This window comes from Nicotiana sylvestris, chromosome 8 (genome assembly GCF_000393655.2).
Source record: "Nicotiana sylvestris chromosome 8, ASM39365v2, whole genome shotgun sequence".
Lineage (NCBI taxonomy): Eukaryota > Viridiplantae > Streptophyta > Magnoliopsida > Solanales > Solanaceae > Nicotiana > Nicotiana sylvestris.
Window position 1 is genome coordinate 99,814,691 of NC_091064.1, and position 15,848 is coordinate 99,830,538.

At 39.4% G+C, this 15,848-nt stretch overlaps 1 protein-coding gene across 5 annotated transcripts; it reads right to left on the bottom strand.

Moving 5' to 3' along the window:
* Positions 1–518: 518 nt before the first annotated feature.
* On the bottom strand, positions 519–4,028 carry LOC104226317 (F-box/FBD/LRR-repeat protein At1g13570-like). 5 transcript variants are annotated; one of them, XM_009778276.2, is made up of 4 exons: positions 3,972–4,028; positions 1,284–2,114; positions 1,014–1,172; positions 519–930 (listed from the first exon to the last, which is right to left on the bottom strand). In XM_009778276.2, the coding sequence occupies exons 2-4, from the start codon at positions 2,082–2,084 to the stop codon at positions 658–660; spliced, it is 1,233 nt and encodes a 410-aa protein (XP_009776578.1). In that variant the 5' UTR covers positions 2,085–2,114; positions 3,972–4,028; the 3' UTR covers positions 519–657. The 5 variants fall into 5 exon arrangements, with proteins under 5 accessions (XP_009776578.1, XP_009776580.1, XP_009776579.1 ...); XM_009778278.2 differs by lacking the exon at positions 3,972–4,028 and adding an exon at positions 3,825–3,887; XM_009778277.2 differs by lacking the exon at positions 3,972–4,028 and adding an exon at positions 3,559–3,885.
* Positions 4,029–15,848: the final 11,820 nt, after the last annotated feature.

Genomic DNA, 15,848 nt, shown 5'->3' on the forward strand with positions numbered 1-15,848 from the left:
AGTACCGCTATACCTGTGAGTAATATATTCTACTAGGAGGGGATTAAGTTCCTTAATCACTGGGCTCGGATTTGATTTTGTTCTTTCAATGCATTTCTGTTTCTGTTTTACTTTGCAGAATTTTCTGTTTTGAACACAGTTTATCAACAATCTTAAAGAACTTAAAGCATTGGAAGAATAAAATTAAATTCGAGCCCACTGATTAAGGAACTTAATCCTTCCTAGTAGAACAGATTACTCACACTGGTATAATGGTACTTCAAACCCCAATGTTTCAACGAACGCAATAAGGCGGAACAAATCACACATGACACTTATGTTTTGTTTTAGATAACAATGCAAAGAAAAAGGGAAAATTTTCAATGTTTGAAAAATGAGGCCAAACCTCTAAATTTATAAACATTGAAAGGGTGAGATGAAGAGGTGCAATCCACAATATGCCTCTTTCATTTCCTATTGACACACTTAGTAGATTAATGCATGTTACTCAGAGAGACAGATTACATGATAAGCTATGATAGTTGAACTCTCTCTCTTGAAATAGTTAAATAAATTCATATACAGCACCTTAGTGCATAATGACCAAAGTCAAGGATGTAATACATACGATATCAACAACAACTAATAATCGAAGTCATGGCACTTCTTGGGTTTCAATCATACAAGATCTTGTACATCAATTTCTTCAACATTGGGTGATGCTCGACGGTATTGTTTTATCTCATTCATCATTTGTCTTCCCGGCCGAAGAAGGAGACATGAATAATTCCAAATGAAAATTTGCTTATGTAATGGTGCAGATGCTAGTATAAACCTCACAAATTCCATTTCCATCTCAAGACCACCAAAAGTACTCATATGTACTCTTTGAAAAGAGAATAATTGGGCTCGTAAAAATTGTACAACAGGTTCCACATTATTGTCCGCTGACTGTAAAGGAATTTCGGGAAGAATGGTTAGGCGAGTTCAGTGGAAATTCAGTCACTTTCAAGAGAAAATAGGAGAGTACTTACACATCTAATAGTAAGCTGTTGTAATTTAGGGCAGTTTGTAATCGAGTAAACAGCAACCGAAACCTCCTCAACATTTCTGAAAGACATGTCCGTTTCCAGAATTTTGACATTGTTCAGAGCAGTCGGGGGATTTTCTGGCAGACCTCCCATGGTCAAGTACTAGAAGCACGTCAAAAATTAGTTAAAGATACGAATTAGATACATCATTTGGTTATGATATGTACCAAGTTTCACGAGACCATAATAAATATTATTACACATTTCCATTACCTCCAATAACCAACCACGTATATCCAGTTCCCGTAGGGAAGGTATGCAATGGAAGAACTTCATAAAATTTGAACAAACAGGAGATGCATCAGCCGAAACACGTGAATTGAGAGACAGGATAACCCTACCAAGCACAGGGGCATTCTTGAAGCAAAAGGACTTTGATTTTCCTCTAAACTCAAAGAATTTGAGATTAGGGGCATCAATTTCAAGGGTGTCAAAGTCAGTGCACCAAAGCAACCTTAATCGTTCAAGCAATGGGCATTTAGAGATGAGATTCCAAAATATTGATGGAACAAAAGTGACTCTATCAAAATCAAGATTAATAAGCTTCTCAAACCCTTTGAAACCGGGTGGAGGGTAAAACAAGCATTTATGAAATTCCAGATGCCTTAGCTGCTGGAATGTAAAAAGGTGAGAAGGTAAATGATATATGTTGCCTGACCATATGTGAAGGGTGAATTCCTGGATATTTTTCTTTGACAAGAAGAGTATCCAGTGATCAATATCAGGACAACTTTTCAAGTTAAAGCCTCCGAGTTTAAACTTCAGTATTGGTCCTTTATGGAGTAATAGGACTTGGTAAATGATCGTCTTAGCTTCTTGATAATGTGCAAATGACCCGAAAAAGTCATAACCAAAATCAAGTTCTTGACGTGTTGCCCATTTGTACCTCCAGTGTTTTGACAAGATACTGGTCTTCACTGCATCTTTCAAAGGCAAGCAACCTAAAATTTCATCCAGGACATTACATGGCAGGTTGCTAATTGTATCAACATCAGATCTCCTAGCACTCTTCATGGTCTAATACTGATGAGTTTGCAGGCAATTCTGAAAATAAAAATCAGGGAAATTAACAAATAGTACCAAGGAAATGCACTTGTCAACTTCCATAGTATTCAGTATTCAACCAATAGCTATTTGAAGAAAATTCAAATTGTTATGAAAACACATTTCAGTAATGTATCCACAGCTTGTATATGACTAGTAGTTCAATGTTTCCAACTGCATACGATTTTACCATTTTCTATATATTGGAGAGACAAAATAATGATACAGACGAGAGTATCAGGAAAGAACAGGAGGACCATAAACTTCACATGGAGAGAACACGGTTAGTATCAGCAAAGCAAGACCATTAACTATCTCCTACTAAGGTTTCATTATTCTTCCAGATATTCAGCCCATCTAACCTGTTGAAATTTTATATAAGGATTTTCTTCCTCGCATTAGCCAGCGTTCCTCAGTTTTTGTACTTGAGGAGAAGAGCTGTTACTCTATTTTCTTTCCAATTAAACTCATAGTTCACCATACATTTCCCAAATAGTGATGAGCTTTCGGCATTAACGCATAACTGCCCCTCTATCTAATCACGTAGTTTTAATAGATAAAAGATGGAGTATTCAGGAGAGCAAGCACAATGAGTTGAAACATATTAGAAACAAAAGCTGATCGGAGCATGCCAAAGAAAGATGTTATGCAAGATTAAGTTCATAATCTAATATTCTCGACTTATTTTAAGTTGTTGAAGATTGCACACTTGCCGATTTATGGAAATAATTCACTCTACTTGAGATGATATAAAAGTTATATAGTGTACTTAATATAAATTGGGCCAGAAAAGTTCATTTAGCCATTCAATTGCGAGGAACATCTGTTCTCCTTTCTAAACAGGTCAAACAAAACACACCAGGGGAAAATTCACATTAACAATTTGATTAAAATAAAGATTGAAGAATGTGGATGATGACCTGCTGCAAGGTAAGCATTGAACAACTAATGCTTCCCCAACATAGCATCAAAAAAGTAAATGTCGATCATGTTTATTTAAAAAGTAAATGTCGATATACAAGCATTACCAGCCTAGAAAAAATCAGAATGAACAGCTTTGTAAACTTAATGTTAGAGCAAGAACGCAGACAAACTTGATTGCTTTCTGAATAGGACAATAACAAAAAAATACAATGTTTCATGTTTTCTGATTGACGTTGTTAAACATCCAAAAATTTACCAATGGAATTCTTGCAAAAATTTTAACAAATCAATTGGTAAGCAGAAATTAGGCTCCAAGAGAATGGGGGATTTTAGCTTTAGCCCGGAGTCTAGGGCGGAGCACATCATGTAGACAAAAACCTACTACTTAGTATTCAAGTGGAGACGGATAGAAGGATGACCCATTATCCAGAGAATGCAAAAAGTTATAAGCTGAAAAATGGAACAACACACCATAAAACATTATTACAACAAAGCAAAGAAGGATGAAATCTGAGTATACCCATTTAAGTTTTTGGGTTTGAGGGTCTGGTCGTATGATTAAAAATATGGATCCTAAGATGGGTCAAATGGGCGTGAACTAAGTAAATTCGCAATTTATTTTATGGCGAATATGGGTATGCTATCTCAAAAAATACAAAAGTTACTTTACTGAATAATTTTCATAACTAGGATAACAATACAAGGAATTAACTCCAAGAAAATAAGCACACAATGCATAAGTACTAAGAAGCATTAGAGAAAATAAGAATGATGAGCCTCGTAAACCTATAAATTGTTAAAGCAAGACGGCAAACAAACTTAATTCTGTTTTCTGAATAGGGGCAAACAATCCTAGGGGGGGAAATGAAAAATTAAAGAAGAAACTGAACATGACAGAGCAACACTGTATAATGAAACCCGGGATAGGCTTACCTGTAGCAGAGTCCACATCCACTTCTCATAGTCTCTTCGGTTCAGTTTTATGTGGAGGCAATAAGGTGTGTAACCGTTTTTATATTAAATTAAATGGTGAACGTTGGTGACGTTTGGTGTTTTAACTCCTCCCTTAACGTAATTAAACAAGACATTTTGGGGAATAAATTGTTTAATTATTCTTTCGGACTTATTATATTTGTATACAGTCAAAATTGAGGAGTATGATTTTGAAGTCTTAAATCGGGCTACAGGCCCGAATTCGGGAGACTCGGTGTGGGTGTCGTATCCGGCTAAGGGACACCTACCTCGAGGAAGCTAATAGAACGCTTGGTATGGACTGCATCGAGGGCAGCATTATCTCGAAGTCAATCAAGAAAAAGCGGGAACTTCTCAAGGACATGTGGACCTGAGCATTAATTATAGGATAAGGGTTGTACAAAATGGTACAGGTCCGTACTAGGCCGTTATACTCTTGTACCAATAGAATTCTTTATCTTTATGAACAAGGTACTATATTGGAGTTTTCTCCTCCTATATAAAGGGGACCCCAATCATTTTGTAGAGAGATCAGATCATTCACTGCAATAGAATGTTCTTATTCTTCTCTTGTTTAACGTGTTCAGCAACTATTCTTCAGCTTTATTGCCTTTACTTTATTATTCATACTTTATTGGTCCTAGCTGACCTCGAGGTCCCTGGATAGACAAGCTCGAGGCCCCTACTGTTCCGATAATATTGATTTGGTTCATTATTTTTTCTTACTTAAGCTCAATATTACTCATATAATCACTAGTATTAGAATATATCACGTATCTTTAAAACCACAAATTATCTTTAATTGTTAATCACATTTTTTGAGGTAAACAGTTTGGCGTCCACCGTGGGGCTAAAGATAATAGTGATTATTTTAGTGCCAGTTTTCTGATAACACGCGTTATTTTTCACAATTTTGCTTGTCAAAGGTTATTTGATTTTAAGCTTAAATATGTCTAGCACACAAAACGCACCTACTCATGACAGTGAGGGACTTGGAGAAAACAGCGGCATAGGGCTCGGTGTACCACCTGTAATCCCTGAAGGAGTGCAAAACGTGGAGCCAGTTGATATCAGCTCCTACAATGCTCTAAACATGGAGGCACAAACCCCGTAAGGAATGCACACAGGGAAGCCCGAGCCGGAGACCAGGAAACACGTGGACTGGAAGAAGGAGGAGTCAGCCTCCAGGTGATATTCGAGATGCTGCAAGCTCAGCAAGTCACCATCGCAGCTTCAGAGTTAGAACAAGATTCCCAACACCACCGAACCAATAAACATACAGCATGAATCAATGCTTGAAAGGCCCGATGAAAGAGGCTCGGGGACTGACCCTACAATCATGAAAATGCTCGAGGAACTTACTAAAAGAATCGAGTCAAGAGAAAAGAAGATAGAAGACAATGATAAAAAGGTGGAAACTTACAACTCCCGAGTAGACCAAATACCCGGAGCACCTCCAGTTTTGAAGGGCCTTGATGCCAAAAAAATTCATACTCTTTCCCCCCAAGTGCAGCTCCGATGTCCATTCCCAAGAAGTTTCGCATGCCCGATATACCAAAATACAACTAGACAACAGACCCTAACGAACATATTACTTCGTACACTTCTGGAATCAAAGGAAATGACTTGAATGATGACAAAATCGAGTCAATATTATTGAAAAAGTTTGGAGAGACACTGTCAAAAGGAGTTATGATTTGGTATCACAACTAAGCTCCAAACTCTATTGATTTAATTGCTATATTGGCGGATGCCTTCGAAAAAGCACACGCCGGGGCCATAAAGGTGGCCACAAGAAAATCAGACGTATTCAAGATAAAACAAAGGGACGACGAAATTCTAAGGGAGTTCATGTCCCGATTTCAGATGAAAAGGATGGAACTACCCCCGGTCTCGGATGATTGGGCAGTTCAGGCCTTTATGCAAGGGTTGAATGAAAGAAACTCGATAGCATCTTGACAGCTAAAGTAGAACTTGATCGAGTATCCAGCTGTGACATGGTCGGATTTGCACAATCGGTATTGGTCAAAAATTAAGGTCGAGGATGACCAGTTGGGAGCCCCCTCAGGTTCAGTTCACCCAAACAGGTTCGTAGCCAAGCCCCCGAGGGACATAGACCAGGGATCAAGATTCAACAAGGAAAGGTATCAACCGTACGTCGAAGACAGAAGGAACATTTCAAGTTGTAATGCACCTCGGAATAATCGAAGAGTAGATCGAGAAAGCTCCCGAGGATTCATGGGCAAAACCGGGTCAGATAGGCGTTCGGGACCAGTGGAGGCCCCCAAATTATCAGAATACAATTTTAGTGTCGACGCCTCAAGTATCGTCTCAACTATTGGCAAAATTAAAGATACTAGATGGCCCAAACCCATACAGACAGATCCTTCTCAGATAAATCCCGACGTAATGTGTAAGTACCATGGTACCCACGGGCATAAGACCGAGGATTGAAGACAGCTTAGAGAGGAGGTAGTTCAACTATTCAACGAATGACACCTTCATGAATTCCTCAGTAACAGGGCCAAAAGCCATTTCCGAGAAAGAGATGCAAATAGGAAGAATGAACCCAAAAAACTTCAATATGTCATTCACAGATCATTGGTGGAGCCGACGTCCCACAGGGACATACATTCACACGTACTAAAGTATCCATCACAAAGGAAAAACGGACTCAAAGCTATGTAACCGAGGACGCTCTATCATTCTGTGACAAGGAAGCAAAAGATGTATCCTAACTTCACAACGACGCCCTGGTAATCTCTATCCTTTTGAATAAAATTCAGGTTAAACGTGTTTTAGTGGATCCAGGTAGCTCAGCGAACATAATTAGATCGAGGGTCGTGAAACAACTTGGCCTGCAAGATCAGATTGTACCTGTATCCAGGGTGCTGAATGGCTTCAACATGGCAAGTGAAACAACGAGGGGAGAAATTATCCTGCCTATAAATGTGGCTGGTACCATACAAGATACCAGGTTCCATATCATTGAAAGTGACATGAGGTATAAAGCCCTCATTGGGAGGTCGTGGATACACAATATGAGGGCAGTGCCTTCGATTCTCCATCAGATGATGAAGTTCTCGACAGAAGAAGGAGTGAAAACAGTCCACGGAGAGCAGCATGCTGCAAAAGAGATAATCGCAATCGAGGAAGTGGTGCCGACACCGGAACCCTTGACCTCAAAGACATAGACCTCCAAAGGTAAGCAGGTGGCTAAGTAGTAGTCACAGCTCCGAGCCTCGACGGAAGCGGATAACAGGTAATCAGAGGCGAAAAAAGGAATTCCCCAGATCCTCGAACCCTAATTGTTCCCGAAAAGCCCGATGCTAACAAACCAACCGCTAAAAAGAAAGGTACATCTGGGAACAGGATTAGCCCCCACTCTTAGGAAAAAACTCATTTAGTTTTGTGCTGATAGTATAGATCGCATTGCTTCGCCCCGTTTAAATATGACAGGGATTCCGCTCGAAGGATAAACAGGTAAAATAATTAAAGCTTATATTGATGATATGAATGGATAAGTCCATGTGCGCAGAGGACCACTTTAATTCATTTGCAGGAAATAATCAACATTTCGGGGCAATACGACACAAAGCTAAACCTAGAGAAGCATTCCCTCGGAGTTGGGGCGACTGAGTTTCTCGGCCTTCGTGGCGTCAAATTAGGGCATCGAAATCATCTCCGACCAGTTCAAGGCCCCCGGAGATATCATGGTCATGGACAGCAAGACCTTAGAGCATTGGTAAAGGAACTTAAACAACCCATTGAGCCAGTGCAACCATGGGTTGGCACAATGGAAGCTCTCAAAGGCTCGTGCTTTTGAGAACACCCCTTCCGACACAAAGGTCGCAGGTTATAAAGCATAATTGCACTCTTTTTCTCTTAGCTCGAACTTTGTCCCAAATGGGTTTTGCCGGCAAGGTTTTTAACGAGGCAACGCCTATATGCTACCCGAGGAACAATCAACAAATATTCAAGGCTTCTTTTCAATCAACCTCGAAAACTGGAGGGCATCACCCTCGGAGGTTACATTTATGGGAATGATATTTCACGAGTAAGAGGGTCTCGATAGGAGAACTTTGTAATGGGCTAAACGGTCAAACGAACCGTGTCCATATAGAATAGTCGACCCCCGACAGCAAAACATGTACGCATGTATCGACTATTTGAAGAAGCACTCAGGTTATATCAAAAATACTTTGTATCTCATACAATCTCTACTCTTACAATCCTACGGGAAACGTCTTAAAAGCCAAAATATAGAAGCACCCCGAATACTCGGGGACTGCCATCAAAATTCGAATTAATAAGACCTCAAAGAGGCACCCCTTCGAAACAAAGGCCAAGGCCAATGTTCTCGGGGTTTAACTTCTCGAACAAGTTCGAAAAGTTATCGGGTAACAAGTCTAAGTGACATACCCAAAGGCTACGACCAAATAAAAGACTATGGTCATATAAAGGCTACGACCAAATAATGCGGCTCGGAGACGTCCGACTATTGCTAGAAATTAAAAGGCCTTCAAACACTTCGTAAAAACCGGTTAAATCAGGCTACCCTCGGCAAAAGCTAAATACAAAGGGCTTCGATAAATTCAGCCCTCGAAAATTCCAAGGGCTTCGAAAATTCAGCCCTCAAATATTCCAAGGGCTTCGATAACATCGGCCCTGGGAAACACCTCAAGAGGTGTTCGATTATGTTTACATAAATAAATCAATAATAAGGTTTCCGATATGTTAGATCTTCGAAAAACCTATGAGTGCAAAAAACATATGCTAAGGCATAATTAAATTTTCACTAAGTCTTTTAAGTCGAAATGAGGGAAAAATTATATAGCCATTCTAAGAGGCCGAATTGGCCTAACTTAAAGAGACTAAGGGCCGATATATAAGAGCCTAAGGGCCAAACTTAAAAGCTCCTAAGGGCCGATATATAAGAGCCTAAGATCCAATCTTAAAAGAGCCTAAAGGCCGATATATAAGAGCCCAAGAGCCAACTTCGAAAAGCTTAGAGCCAAGAACTTATTGCCCGAGACTCCGCTCTTGCTTCGATTCGAACTCAAGGTTCACAGTATCCTGTGCTCACTTCGGATCGATTTAAACTTAGCTCAAAGATTATTATATCTATCGGCAAAGATCTAAAGGTTTATAACACCCCGAGCCCTAAAACCAATCCTCGGATTGGTCATTCAAACGAAGTCTTCCATAAATAAAGACAATGTTAAATCCAGCTCAAACCAAAGACAAGGCACCCCTTGTATTTCCAAAAAATGATTATAGGGAATATTTACACGAGGGAAGTCTACAAAAAAGCAAAATAAAGTAACCTAAAACTACTTCGGGGGTTCACATCTTTAGCAGCTGCATCTTTAGGAGTCGCTTCTCGGGGAGCGTCATCCTCGGCGATTTCATCCCCGTATCTTTCACCCTCGAAGGCACTGGCTGAATCATCCTCATCGAAAAGTAGAGCGGCCGCCTCTTCTTCCAAAACCTTCTCCGCTTCAATATCGGCTGAAAGATCGAAGCCTCCAGCATGTATCTCCTCGAGAATCATCCTCTAGGATTGTCGCCTAAAATGGTCCAGGGCACTTGTTAACTTAGCCTCCGCCATAGAAGAAATATCCCTTTCCCGGGCATTAGCAGCTTCGGCATCAGTTCGATACGAAGCCATAATGGCCACATCATCAAATTTAGCCTTGGCCAGCTCAGCGGCAGATCTGGTTTTAAGCTCCTTGATTTCAAGGCCCCGAGCTAGGCTCTCCTCCTTCGCACCTCGAAGCTGGAGTTCAAGCGAAGCTAACTGCTCTCTTAGAGTTTCCTTCTCGGAGGCGAGATTGTCCATGCCTTTCCTCAACCCCAGGATCTCGTTTTCTTTCATCTTAAGCTCCTACCAAAGCTGCGCCTCCAAATCGGCCATCTGATAAAACTACGAAATAAAAAGTGTCAGTCGCTAAAACAAACAAATGCGTAACAGACCCTCGGAAAGTTATATTACCTTCTCAACATACTCGGCTCGACCTTGGCATGCCCGCATCAACTCAACTCGTAGATCATGGATCTCCATCTCCCTCTTAACATATAAGGCTTTGACGGCGTCCTTCTCCTCCAAAGTCTTTTTAAGCTCAACCTCGCAAGAAAAAGATCGTCTCGGGACTTGGAAAATTCCCTTTTATGGAGCACCACAACCTTCATGAAAAAGTAAGAAAGTTAGATTCGGAACAGATAAAACAAAGGCGCAAGAAACAGAAAACTCGCTTGTTTAAAGAGTCTACATACCTCATTAAAAATGAAAGAAGCATCGAGGTTGGGGTTGTCATCAAGCCATGCAAGACATTCTTGAAAGATGTCATGCCTTTCATGGTTTACTCCCACTCCAAAAGATCTCATGTTCACAGCCTCCCAGATTTGCCCCTCGGAAAACTCAGGGCCAGGGGGAGAATTATCCATGTTGATCACCCCAAGTGATCCATTCGGAACATTCTCTTTTATTTGAAGAGGCTCAGGGTTAGGACGTACGGCCTCGCCCTCATAGTGATATCCTAAGCGAGGCACCTTCTTTCTAGACGATGGTTCGGGGACTTTGTTTGAACTCTGTTCAGAAATTTCTTCAGCTCGGGAGTGGGCCTCATCAACCGTTGCTGGTTCGACGGGCTTCGAAGCCTCAACGTTCTTTATTTTATGATTTACCAGCAGGCAGTCATTATCTTCTTCCTCCTACGCCCGAAGGTGTTGGGCCGTTTTCGGAGATAAGGCCGCCGTATTGGCCTTAGGCCTTCGAGCCACGCTCTTCTTTGGCTTTGGGGGATTTTTAGATATCTCCCTTCTTCTTTTTCTTTCTTTGGAGGGATTCAGAACCTCCACTTCATCAGGAAGGGTCAGCCGTAACTCAACGACGTCTCCAAGACCTACATGAAACCGAGGTAAGCATCCCATAAGGGAAGTACAGGAAAATAAAAGAGAGAACTCACCATGGTTTTTGGCCTCCCATCGACCCTTGGCCAGATCTCGCTAGCAACATTCTGAGTAAGAGGAGGCAGAGGCTAGCTTTTGAACCCAGCCCTCAAGGTCCGGGACCCTATTAGGAAACCAAGCAGCAGTTGCACCGTCGTAAAGAGGATAGATTGATAAAGAATATAAAGTCAGGGAAAAGAGAAGAAAGCAGGGTATAAACCTACTGCGTACTCACGTTTCATGTTCCACTCCTCGGGGAACGACATCCAATCAGCGGGAATCAGATCGGAGGTCTTGACTCGGACAAACCGGCTCATCTACCCACGGTCTTTGTCCTTATCGATACTAACAAACAGAGATTTTAAGGATCGACGTTCCAATTTTATCAAGCCCCCATGATAAATTCGGGGATTGTACAGTCTTATCAGATGATCAAGGGTGAAAGACATCCCCTCGATTTGGCTCGAAAAAAACCTGATTAAGTAAACAATTCGCTAGAAGGAGGGGTAGATCTGAACGAGCGTCACTTGGTATCATTGGCAAAAGTCAACAATAATTGGATCTATAGGACCTGGGCCGAATTTTCAGGGCCCAACGTAAATGGGTAGGTGTATACCCTCAGATACCCCGCCTTATACCTAGTGATGTCCTCCTCAGAGGAAGGAATCACTATTCCCTTATTTTTCTACTTACAATCTTCCTTTACTTGCTTGAGCTCGGCCTTGGTCACTAGACAAACATATCGAGACATGGGCTCGCATAGGCATGGTGTCGAAACAAGCTTCTCGATTTTAAAATCGGATGTTATTTCACATGGTGGGGGAATGCACTCCTCGACACGAGGGGGCACTACCGGTTTACTCTTAGTCGATCGAGAAGGAAGATGAAGGAGCTTTTTCCTTTTGAGGAACAGATTTAGAAGGTTTATCCATCACTATGCGGTAGATCCGAGAAAATGAAAAATGTTGTTAGAAAAGAGAAGGGAAAGATCAAGGAAATTGAAAAAGGCTAACTGGAACTTTGAAGGCAATATGAGAATAAAGTTTGTAAGGTTGTGGGATCTATCTATTTATAGAGATCATTTAAGCATGCTGAGGAAGCCAAAAGGCCGACCGTCAGTCGCCTCCAATTAATGATTTTGGGAATCGTACAGACGATAAATTTTCAGTCACTTCAACTGCTTATGTCATGATATTGGCATCGGACCAAGGCATCAGGAATTAATTTATCAAAAATCATTAAGAACAGCCTGCAAGTCGAGTTCGAGCAAACACTCACTCGACTACTAAGCCCAAGGGCTACCCGAGTTCGAGAAAATTCTCATTCGGGGACTATCTATAAAGCCTAAGGGCTATCTCTATTTCGAGTTCGAGCAAACCCTTACTCGACTATTAAGCACAAGGGCTACCCGAGTTCGAGAAAATTCTCATTCGGGAGTTATCTATAAAGCCTAAGGGTTATCATTATTTCAAGTGCGAGGAAACGTCCACCCGACTATTAAGCCCAATGACTACCCAAGTCCGAGAAAATTCTCATTCGGGGACAGTAGACATGTAATTTTTGATCCTCCCCGAGATTTTATACATTTAGCATTTAAATATTTAGTTTAGGTTTAATATCGTTATTTTAAATAGTTTTGTCTCTTTTACTTTATTTTATCACAAAAATAAAAATTACAAAAATATTTTCTTTTATTTAGCTAATTAATATTTTTATCTAGTTATTTTTAATTTATCTACCTTACATAAAATTCAAAAATACAAAAATAGTTCCACTTTATTTTCAGGAATATTATTTTAGTTTTACAATAATTTTTCCATTTTTTATCTTTTAGTATGATATTTGAAAAATACCAAAAATAGGTTTGTTTCAACGGTTAGTTTTATTTTAATAGTTATTTTACTTAAGTCGGATTAATTAGTAAATGATGTAGTATTTTTAGTCATTTTTTAGAAGAAAGAGTATGAAATTTGAAGCTAATTTTGTTTGGTCTTAATTGAAGAGGTCCAAAGAGATGCCCAGTTTTAAAAGGCCAAATTCTAAGACTCACTTCCCCTTCTTCTTATACACCCTAACACGAATTTAAAAAACCTATACCTAGCTACGAAAAGATCCCTACACAAAAAAAAGGACAGCCGCAATTCCTAAAAAAGGAAAAAAGGGAAATCAACCCCAATGGTCAGAATCATTTTGGAGCTATTTGAAACCTTGATCTCAAATCTTATTGAGAAATGAATCGAGACCTAGACTAAAACAAAGAAAAAACGGCTCCGATTCCAAAAGGAAAAGGAGACCATTGTCTCCAAATTCTTAAAAACATAAAATGAGAATAGCATCTCCTACCGGCGATGTATAACAATCGATCGGAAAATCAAGGCGCTGCCTTTTCATTTGTCAACTCTTTTTTTGTGCGTTCTTTTCCAACAACTTCTGGAGATCGAATTTTGAGGTGCTGTCCAAAGTTCGTCGAGTTCCGACAAGCTTCAAAGTCGATGTTCCGGTTGGTAATTTCGGTATTTCGATCCAAGGATTGTTGCTTTGTTTAACCCGATTGACTTGCAATTTTCAGCTTTGATCATCAATAAAAGGTCCATTTCTCAATTTTCATTCTCATTTCATTGTGTTATGATAGTTTGGTACACGTGTTGGTTGATTTGTGATTTTACGTTGTTTGAGTACTATGCCTTAGTTTTCATTTAAATTGTTTTAATTAGTTGTATTTAAATTAGGATGTATGTAGTCTTGTCTCTTGAATAAATACTTTTAATTGGGTAGATGAAAAAATTGGAGTTATTTTTTTTGGCAAGGAATAAGAATGTGCCATAGGGAATAAAAATTGGTTTGCAATGTGTACCAAAAACGACAAGTGTACAACAATCGTGGCTTGTTCCAGAAATAAATTCATAAATAAATAAAAGCGGTTATAAAGTTAAAAATGCACAATAGGTTTAAAACATGTGATAAATCAGATAATCTGGCCAATTATTAATAGTTGAGCGACCGTGCTAAAACTACGAAATTCGGGAATGCATATCACCTTCTCCCAGGTTAACAGAATTCCTTACCCGAATTTCTATGTTCACAGACCATGAATAAGAGTCAACTTCCTCGATTCGGGATTTTAAACCGGTGACTTGGGACACCATAAATTACCTCAAGTGGCTACTCTAAATAAATATAGATAATCACGTTTCGGTTATTGTCACTTAAATTGAAAAAACTCTCTTATATCCCCTCTCGGGTAAAAAGGAGGTGTGACAGCTCTGGTGACTCTGTTGGGGATAAGAACCCAGAACTTCTGGTTCAGGGTTCAGAATTCGAGCTTAGAATTACTGTTATAGTTGACTTTTATTTATTATCTGATTTTTATGTGTTTGAGCCTAATGTGTTAAATGCCGTATTTTACCGCTTTGATATTGTTTGAACTGTATATAAACTGCTATGAAACCCTCTTCTCTCTGAATCTTCTAAATCTTCTAGGAAGTGCACTCTAGCGTGACTTCTTTTCTGTTAGTGTCATATCCTTAATTTAGAACGAGGTTCGGATAAGTTGCAAAGCCAGATGATCTTTTGGTTACCGGTACGCTACCCCCCCCCCCCCCCCGCTCGAGTTGTCCGCTCGGGTAAGCCATGTCTAGAGCAATACACCTAGGTTTTAAACCTAGAATAACACAGCCTCATACCGAATCCCTAGTAGGAACGCTTGTTTGCATCACATGCATTTGACTTTGGGGACTCAACACAGGGGTTGGGTCCTCTACGCAGGTGTACCCAAATTAAAAGACCATCGTGATGCATCTTACGTGCTACTTGCGTATCTGTCTGTTTCGGCTTGCATGTTGACTGGCTTCTAGAAAATGGAAAGAAAATGAAAAAAAATAGAGTGAGAGGTAGGTATTTGAATTATTCTGAAACTCTGCCGAAATTTTGAAAAAAAGAGAGTGAAAAGTCATTTCAAAATAAGTCATATTTTTCCGTTGCGTCAAAACTGACAAACTACGCGGGTATGATTCTCACCAGATGTTAGATACGTAGGCAAACCTCATCGGTTCTGGCCCACTATTTTCAAAAAATTCAAAAAAATATTTTCCTTACTTCCTTATTTAGAAACTCTTTCTTTTAGACCCCAATTTTTTTTTAAAAAATCCAAAAATATTTTATAATTTCGTCTCAAAATCCAAAAATAATTTCATTCTTCTTTCGAAAATTGAAAATAAAAGTCAAGATCCAAAAATATTTTTTTTCTTGTTTAGAAGTTTTTCTTTCACAAAACCAAAATAGAAGTCCAAAAATATTTCCTTTCTTCTTTAGAAGTTTTTTCTTTCGAAATCCCCAAAAATAAAATATCGAAATTCGAAAAAGGATATATATTGTTTCTTTCTTTTTTAGAGTCTTTCCTTTAAAAAAAATTTCTCAAAAAAAAAAACTCAAAATCCAAAAATATTTTCTTTCTTCTTTATAAGTCTTTCTTTCGAAAATTAAAAAAAATCAAAATTCAAAAAAAAGAGTTAGTTTTGTTTACTTTATTCCTGATCTTCCCAAACTACGCAAGATCTTAATCATGTTCCCACATGATACGTAGGCAACCCACATCGGATTCGATCAAATGATTTTTTTTTTAAAAAGGTGAAAAAAGAGGAAGTATGATAATAATAAGGACCGATTGAGTCAATTATAACATTTTTTGTTTTGATTTGTGAAGAAAGTTGAGGTGGTCGGTTTGTGGTAAGCTGACAACACAAAATCCAAAGGAAAAAATGACAATTGACATCGAAGCTGTTGGAAGCCGTCATGAGACTCAAGGTCAGAGGGTTCAAAGAGACTCTACTGTGATTGAGGAAAATAGAGTACTGACAAAAAAATGACTGAAATGTGTCAAGCATGGGC

Excerpts from the sequence above, each read along its gene's own strand:
- LOC104226317 (XM_009778276.2), bottom strand. The coding sequence starts at position 2,084 with ATGAAGAGTGCTAGGAGATCTGATGTTGATACAATTAGCAACCTGCCA. Across the intron at positions 1,173-1,283 it reads TACGTGGTTGGTTATTGGAG|TACTTGACCATGGGAGGTCT; the intron begins GTAATGGAAATG and ends ACGTGCTTCTAG. Across the intron at positions 931-1,013 it reads AACAGCTTACTATTAGATGT|TCAGCGGACAATAATGTGGA; the intron begins GTAAGTACTCTC and ends ATTCCTTTACAG.